Source organism: Anser cygnoides, chromosome 8 (assembly GCF_040182565.1).
Source record: "Anser cygnoides isolate HZ-2024a breed goose chromosome 8, Taihu_goose_T2T_genome, whole genome shotgun sequence".
NCBI classification, from domain to species: Eukaryota; Metazoa; Chordata; class Aves; order Anseriformes; family Anatidae; genus Anser; species Anser cygnoides.
The window spans coordinates 1,023,823-1,032,888 of NC_089880.1; the positions used below are offsets into that span (position 1 = coordinate 1,023,823).

The 9,066-nt window shown below is 47.7% G+C and overlaps 1 protein-coding gene across 1 annotated transcript; it reads right to left on the minus strand.

Annotated features, from left to right (window-relative positions):
• Nucleotides 1-205: 205 nt before the first annotated feature.
• On the minus strand, nt 206-7,472 carry LOC136791354 (uncharacterized). Its single transcript, XM_067001432.1, has 2 exons — nt 6,385-7,472; nt 206-5,391 (listed from the first exon to the last, which is right to left on the minus strand). Exons 1-2 carry the CDS (start codon nt 6,914-6,916, stop codon nt 4,964-4,966), a joined length of 960 nt encoding a protein of 319 aa, XP_066857533.1. The 5' UTR covers nt 6,917-7,472; the 3' UTR covers nt 206-4,963.
• Between the last annotated feature and the right edge of the window lie 1,594 nt (nt 7,473-9,066).

Genomic DNA, 9,066 nt, shown 5'->3' on the forward strand with positions numbered 1-9,066 from the left:
AGGAGGGCCGAGCTCCGGTGCTCCTTGGCAGTAAGCTGCAGTGCACTCTGCCTGGTGTGAGGGTTCTGTTTAGGTCTTAGGTTTGGGGTGTGACAAAGCTCAGAGTATGGTTGTGCACAGCTTTCCAAAGGAAATTCAGTATTCTTTGAGTGCAGTGTAAGGTTCTTGGCATTTTGCCATTAAAATCTTGGAGATCCAACTTTGCAGCAGCACCTGATATCCAGCTTGGAAAGGATACACTCCTGGAAAAAGAGGAGGAGCATTTAAAAAAGAGAAAACCAATGAAACAGAGAATAGCTTCTAAAAGTGATGTCCTCAGCCTGGCAATGCCAGAGCCACAAAAATCAAAGCATGTGGTGGGTGTCTTGAGCAATACGCACGTCCAAGCCCTGTGAACACTGCTGCAAAAGCGAAGAGACAACACACCAGGAAGCAGGTAAGTTAAGTGCATGCAAACCATCTGGCCATGTCCCAGCCCGGACACGCCACAGGGAAAGAACAAGCCGTGGTGTTCAACGGAACCCTAGCACCGCCAAAACATTATGGCACAGCAAGGTTCCAGGAGACCAGCATGGCCAGGCAATCCTGTCTCAGTTAACTGTGAGTTTGGACAGCATGAATTGTTAAGCCTGCTTCGTTCATATCTTGCATATCTTGTAGAATAGGCTTGCAGAAGCCTTATGACTATTTTTTCTACTTGTATACCTCTCTTTGTTGTTTTAGTATCATCCAGTTTTGATGTTTTTGGGTGGCCTTTCTCCTCACCTTCCTTGGCAGGGGAAAAGGAAATGAATCTCCAAAATTTGCATGGGATTTATGCAAGTATGGAGCTATTACAACCACAACCCCCACCACAACTGCTCTCTCATTCCTCCTCCTCAAAAGAAAAGGGGAAGAAAATACAATGGAAAAGACTCAAGGGCCTCAAGATTCAACATAGGGACATTAATGCAATTTATTACCTATTGCTAACAAGCTAGAGCAGTGAAAAACTAAAAACAGCTTCCCCCATCCACCCTCTTCTACATCCTTCCCCCTGAACTGCACGGGGAAACAGGGAAGCGGGGCTGCAGTCAATATATAACACTTCACAGTCTTCACGGTCACTCTGTCTCTCTTCTCCATTGTGGGGTTTCTCCCACAGGATGCCATCCTTCCCAAACTGATCCTGCATGGACTTCACACAGGCACCAGTTCTTCAAGAACTTCTACAAATATACCATGGGGTCCAACCATCAGAAGCAAACTGTTCTAACACAAGTCCCCCACGGGCCACAGTTCCCCCCAGATCTCCTCCTCCTGTTGTGAGCTCCTCCACGGGCTGCAGCACAGAAATCTGCTCCACTGTGGTACCCCATGGGCTGCCACCGTGGTCCTCTCCACAGAATCATTAAGGTTGGAAAAGACCTTCAGGATCATCTGGTCCAACCATCATCCTACTACAAATGTCACGCACTAAACCATGTCCCTAAGCACCACGTCCAACCTTTCCTTGAGCAACCCCAGGGTTGGTGACTCTACCACCTCCCTGGGCAACCCATTCCAATGCCTGACTACTCTTTCTGAGAAGAAATGTCTCCTAATTTCCAAACTAAACCTCCCGTGATGCAACTTGAGGCCATTCCCTCTAGTCCTATCACTAGTTAGCTGTGAGAAGAGGCTGACCCCCAGCTCTCCACAACTTCCTTTCAGGTAGCTGTAGAGAGCACTAAGGTCTCCCCTGAGCCTCCTCTTCTCCACACTAAACAACCCCAGTTCCCTCAGCCGCTCCTTGTGTTCCAGGCCCTTCACCAGCTTCGTAGCCCTTCTCTGGACATGCTCCAGGGCCTTGATGTCTTTCTTGTAGTAAGGGGCCCAAAACCAAACACAGTACTCGAGGTGCGGCCTCACCAGAGCTGAGTACAGGGGAATGAGCACCTCCCTGGTCCTGCTGGCTACACTAGTTCTGATACAAGCCAGGACATCATTGGTCTTCTTTGCCACCTGGGCACACTGCCAGCTCATGCTCAGGTGAGCATCAACCAACACCCCCAGATCCTTTTCCTCTGCACTGCTTTCCAGCCACTCTCCCTCAAGCCTATAGCGCTGCATGGGGTTGTTGTGGCCAAAGTGCAGGACCCGGCACTTAGCCATGTTCAACCTCATCCCATCAGCCTTTGCCCATTGACCCATCCTGTCCAGGTCCCTCTAAAGAGAAGGGTACTCTGAGAGACTGGGCAGTAGACAGCAGTTTGGTCTTCTCCATTCCAAAGCAGCTATGCCAAAAGCCCACTAGTACTCTTCTGGGTCCTCTCCTGGGTCTATGCCATGGAGCTTCTGCACCAGTCACAATGGTGTGCTTCTGCCTTTCACTGCCAGTTAGTCTCACTTCAGCCTTATACTCCTCGGGGTCTGATGTGCCAGGTCATTGAATCCAAACATTCCAATAAACCTGGTAGTCCGTTTCCTCCACCTGATTGAAGGCAGGGCTCCCCTAGTCTTGGTCATAGCATCTTTTACTCACTTTTTGTAAATTAAAACAAGAAGGCCCTTCATTAAGAACAGAAGAAATATCAGCCCTTCTACTCTGGGGAACTGCCTGCTGGAGACTGGAGCAGCAATTTTACCGGCAGAACCCTGCTTTTGCTGCTGTTCTTTCTTGCGACTCACTTACCTGTTCCTCTAGTGTCAAGGTACATTTTCCCATCCCACTTCCTCATGTTCTCCCTCTTGTCCCGCAGGCAAAACCAATGGACAGAGGAATCCTTACTCCTAATATCTGAGATACCGGTCCATACAGGTGGGGAGGAAGATATATTGTCTTTGAGTTTCTGGACCTCTCAGGACAATTTATCCACAGCCGATATGCAGGTCCATAGAGAAGCAGAGAGATTTTCTTTGTGTTGGCAGAGTTGGCTGGCCACTACATCCACTGTTGGTTCCTCTCCATCTTCCCAGCTCATCACTGCCAGTGCACTGGTATAAGACAACAGTGCATTCCACCCTTTCCAAAGGCTGAGAGCTTTTTCCCATTTCCCAATCACTTTGTCAATGACCTTTTCCCTATAGAGGGATCTCAGCTGCTTGGCTTCCTTGCCCTCTAATTCATGGCTACTGTCCCCATTATCCCTGCATAAGAGCAGCCAGGTGATAATGTGCTTACCTGGATGACAGCTGAAATCTTTTCATATATCTCGCCGCTCACTCTGAGATAGAGATTAGGTGGTTTCTGACTTTTTAAAGCCTTCTGCCTTCTTCCTCCTCCTGTTCTCACAATGGCCTTGCATAGCAGTTTGCCTCTTCTAATTCTTCTTCCTTATCATTCCTAGGAGAAGCTTCTTCTTCCCTTACTAGACAAGATGACTTCTGCTTCTATTGCTTCTTCTTGACTATAGGGGCAAATGATACTGACACCAGTTGGCTTTCTAGTTGAGCCACAGTTTCTGTCATCGAAACAGACACATAACAGCCACTGTGTCTGTTATGGGAGTTGGATTAGCCCCAGTGTGCTATTTTGTCATCACATCCAGAAACCTCTTCCCATTGAGGGTACTGAATAGTGTTGAAAAGGGTTCGGTAGGCATGGGCAAGGTCCCGGCACACTGCAGTGATTTGTGACTGTCTGGAATAGCTGGAGCGACAGCATACTTTTTCCCAAATATTTTAACAGTTTATTGGGATTTTGCTCTTGTTCAGAGATGAAATTCCAGAACACTGGAGCTGTCCTCTATTCTAGGTGCCTGGCCATACTATCCCACACACCCTGTCACTCCTAACTATTCAGCCTCAGGGCACGTGTCTGGGTGTTATACTTAAATAGTTATTTATACGTTAAAAAAAAAAAATCAACTTCTTGTACTGAGATCAGGACAGTTTAATTAAAAAAAAAAAAGAGGAAAGAAAAAAATAATATTAACAAAATGAATACACAAAACAAGTAAATGATGCATGACACCTTTGCTCACCAGCTAACTGATGCCCAGCCAGTCCCAGACCAACAGTAGCCTCCCTGGCCAACTCCCCCCACTTTCATTGTTCAGCATGACACAATATGGTGTGAAATATCCCTTTGGCCAGTTTGGGCCACCTTTCCTGTTCGTGTCCCCTTTGAAAGGTCCTTGACTCTGTGTAAATACTGCTCAGCAACAACTAAAACATGGTGTGCTATGAATATTTGCTATGAATATTATTCTGATCCTAAATCCAAAACACAGTACGATACCAGCTACTATGAAGAAAACTAACTCTATCCCAGCTGAAACCTGGACAGGAAAGTTTATATGTGAGGAGAAACCTTTCCTCCCAATGCGTTTCAAAGAGTTGAGACTGCCCACTCAATGCTCACCCTTCTCTTCAGTGGGAGAATTGTTGCTGTTTTTTTGTGCTTCACACAAAGGCCTTTGCAGTGAGCGGGGTGGGTTTTCTAAGCACATTTTCTGAGTGTAGAAGAATCTCTGTCTTTCATTCAAACACAGCTGGAGCATCTGTCACAGCTACACTCTGTCTTTAGGAGAGAGCAGGCAAATACAGACTTCCAAAAGTGCTCATCACATTGAGGAAGCCTCTAGGCATGAGCTTGTGTGTAAGTGGGTGGTCTGGATGAACTGAATCACAATGTTTCATCCCTGTAAATCCTGAGCAGGCAAAGCTCTGAAGACATGTTCAGAAATGTGAACTAGTCTTTTTTTTTTTTTACTCATGAATATGCCTTGTCAAATCACAGCTGCTTTGTGGTCACCTAAACCTTGCTTGCTTATAGGTTAGACCAAAGTTCCAGAGCAAGTATTAGGGTGCAATAGACTGAGAATAAGTGAGGTGGTGGCATTCTCTTAGCATGCAGTTACTGAAGGTCTAACTAGCCCATCTTGCTTCCAACTGTTGCAAGAGATTGCAATTCTGAAAATAAATCACATTTGGTGTTTGGACCAATGCCACAAGATTAACCACAGCCACAGATAATAAATATGGTGAGAAAAAAGGGGGTCTATATGCTTTGGGATGGGTGTGAGACACTCCAAGGGAGGGGGTATGAGAACCTAGTGACATGGGGTGACATCCCAAAGAATGTTGGGGACCCAGTAGATATGGGAGTTCCCCAGAGGTGTCCCAGAGGGAGTCCTAAGGGAATCCTATGGGACATGGGGCAGGTTCCACAGACAACACAGAGATGCTGGCACAGTCCAAGGCCTTTATTTCCCTGGCAAGATCCCTGTGGTTTTCCAAGGTGTTTCTTGCCCCTGGGGGAGGTCTGGTGGGACCTAGAGGCATCCTCCTTGGTCATGCTTATCTCTGTAGGGGACAGACAGGTCCCACGTTGATCATGACCACACAGGAGCCCTGCCTCCACTTCCTGGCTCCAACCTTGAGCTACCTGGACCAGCTCAGCCACTACTGCCTCCTGTAATGAAGACCCTGAGGACACAGGTACACAGGTCATGGCCAGGCATCAGACGGGAACAGGAGGCACAGGAAGACAGGGCTCAGGGCCTGACACCAGGGAGACAGGGAACACACAGGGGGACATGGGGACAAGGAGGGGAGGTAAGTGAGCAGAGGTCAGAGACTAAAACTGGGGGTGCATGCAGATAGAGCATAGGGGGTAACAGAGGTCAGGAGTTAGGGCTTGGAGCCAGTGACTGGGGAAGAGGGATCCAGAGAACACAGGGAGAGGGACAGGTTAAGGGCCTGGCAAAGGATACAGCTGGACTGTGAAAACAAGGGACATGTTCCACCAGGAACACAGCGGGACATCGAGATAACAGGGCTCAGGATGAAGCTGCTACTGGACAGTGAAAGACATGGTGGAACCAGGGGAACAGGGGGACATGGAGCAAGGTATGGCCTGATCCTGTGGGTTCCCAGGGCCATCCATAGTCCTGGCATGCCCTCCAGTCCTCTCCAAACAGCTCATGATCCTAAATGCCCCCCTTGATGCTACCAAATGCTGTTGTGCTTCACATGACCCTCCTTATAACCCTAAGGTGCCATTTGAGCCCTCCAGACCACAGGGTGCCCACAGGTACCTCCCATGACCTGACCATGACCATGATCATGATGTGATCCTCCATCCCTCTGAGATCCTACAGTGCACCCCAGATAGGAGGGTGTGCCCCCACTTACCCTATGGTCCCTTTCATTGCCCTGTCTTGCTCCAGCCCCCTGAATTCCCAACATTTCCCCCATAACCTCCCAGTTAGGGAGATCCCACCTTTGTTGGGATTCCCAGGGATCTCTCCTTCCTTCTGGGGGAGGGCAGTGAACACCTCTACCTCTTGGCCATGCTCAGGGCTCCCCACATAAACCAGGGTCATGTCAAGGCAGGTCTATGGGCAGGGACACAAGACATGGAGTGAGGTCAGGGCAGGTACTGCCCCCATTGCATACTTCCAACAGTGCCAAACTCACCTGGGGTGTGAGGATGTAGCCATAGAGCTTGGCATGCCAAAGGACTGTTTCGAGGCAACCCCTGGTGGGCCCCGCTCAGCAACCCCCGGAGGGCCCCGGGGTGCCTCAGCAGACCCTGCCCAGCAACCCCAGGCGGGCCCCCAGGCACCTTGGTGGACCTCGGCCTGCGACTCCACGTGGGCCCCCGGGCACTGCAGGTCCCGGGTTCTCGGCGAGAGTCGGTGCCTGGGGTCCACCGTGGTGCCTGGGGGCCCAGCAGGCATTGGTGCCCGGGGTCCACCGCGGGGCCCAGGGGCCTGGCGGGACTCTGCACCCAGGGTACGCCGCACTGCCCAAATGCCCGGCGGGAGTCGGCGCCCAGGGTCCGCCGTGGGGCCCAGGGTCCTGGCGGGGGTTGCCAGGCGGGGTCTACTGGGGCGCCCGGGGGCACAGCGGGATTCGGCGCCTGGGGTCCACAGCGGGGCCTGAGGGCCTGGCAGGATACAGCGTGCTGTATCTGCTGTGGGGTAGGGAGCTCACCAGGAGTCAGCATCCGACTTACCCACTTACTTATTCCAAACTAAGTTGAGATTGTATTTGTTTGTTTCAGAATCTCAGAAATAAGTCTCCACAGTTTTAGGCAGTTCTAGATGAAGGTGCCTGCTGGAATATACAGCTATATTTATTTACACATTCCTGTAAAGAGACTTTTCCAGTTACCTTTGCATTCACACGGTACTACCTCTACATTGTCAACTTCCTGATGGTTCACCAGTGTTAGTTTCAACAGCATATGGCTCTCCTAGATATGTATCTGAAGATCCTTTTTTTTTTTTTTTTTTTGGAATGTTGACTACTCCAAGTGATAAGATCCCAAATAATTTGGGAACATAGTTGTATCCTACATCCCTAAAGACCAGGTGAATTAAATGAAAGATCTATGGGAAAACTGCACTTGAAATGTACTGGTAGATGATTCAAATTCCAAATGATAACTGGTTATTAATGGTGTTTCTCTGGAGGTACAGTTGACTTGGGGAAAGCACTTGGATGGAGTCTAGGCAGCTGGTGGGCATAGGCCCAATAATGGAGCAAATGTTAAGAGGCTTGATAGAGAATTTTGTGGTTGGTGAAGAGTGGCATCAGGTGATGTTAAGTGTTTGAGATGTATAAAAATATTTTGGGGGAATAAAAATGTGGTCCTAGATTACAGGCAAGATCTTTCTGTTATAAATGACTGAGTCCCAAATAGGATTGCAATCAAAGTTTACAATTTATTAAATGAATAGAGGCAAGCAAACAGCGCTGGGTGCGCCGGGAGTCTCTGCTCCACCAAGATGCACACCTGTTACGTAAGGCGGCTGGTTTTTGTGCTCCTAGGCTAATACATATTCATTACTACTTCTAGAAGAGGCAGGGTTATTATAATTGGTTTCCGGAATCCGAAACCCTCCCAGGGGTGCCTGCGTATCAGTCTCTGGTGGTCTCTCGGGGGCTGCTTGGGTTGAAGGCTCGTGGTCTTCCTCTCCAGCTTTTGTCCTTCAGTTGTCCTTCAGCTCCCCTTCCTCCTTATTTTGTAGCCTCTGGGCCGGATTTCAGAAACTCTCACAACATCCTGTGCAGTAGTCAGCAGTCTTCTCTAAAAACCCCCTTTGTTCTCTTATCACCTAGACTCGGGTCTCAATGTTAACCCTTCAAATCCCTTAGTGACATGAATTGCTGGACCATTACTTACATTTCTCTAATCCTCTTCTAAAGCATGAACTGTAGAGCTCTTTTAGTGTCTTAAGTGGACTCAGCAGATATGATATGGTACATCTGACTTGATGTACCAAAACTGCTTGGAACATTTCAAGTGAGGATTTGCTTTGCATAAGATTTGCAAGGATTGGACCTGAACAATGATACTAACATTTTGATTTCTGTTGGAAACACCTTGCTGTGTTTTAATCTTCTAAAGGACATGGGCTAATGGTGTGGTGTTTTGTAGTCGTCATGATGAAGAAATGCATGCAACTCTTTCTGGAGCTAGAAATTGCATGTCTTTACTCTCTGGAATGTTGAAAAAAAATTGTTTAGGGCTGAACTTGCAAGATAGTGAGTAGATAACAGTAGAAAAAATATGGGTACCAATCCTTGCAATTTACATATATTGGATAGACTGCCATGTGTCTTCCAGCCCAAATGTACTAGACATCTTATATACATTTTTTTACTACACTGTACAACTGTGGAACCATTAGCATCACACCCATGCAGTATTTAGCTTGTTTCCATGCTACACAAAGCACTAAAATCTTGAAGCGTGCCTGTACATTCTCTTGCTTTTTTTTCATGTATTGCATACAATTAAGGATAAATTAATTTTCAGCTTGCTGAGATACTAGCTATACATTTCCTTGCTATTTTCTGCCAACAGTCCTCTATTAAAAAAAAAAAAACTATCTTTTCTTTAAATGCCAAAGTAATCTTCCAATATTTTTCAGATGCTGGATTACCTTCTTTTTAAGCAGCACTAAGAGGAACCAAAACCTTTCTTCGCCTGGTTTTCTTTCTGCTAAATGAAGGCCCCACCTACCCTACTCAGCTCTTAGGATTATAGGGAGAAACCTTATTGTAAGGAATGCCCTTAACCATCAGAGATCTCTTCTAGATGCTTCCTCCCAACTTAAAGCAAAGAAAGGCTTGGTAAGTCCCACATAT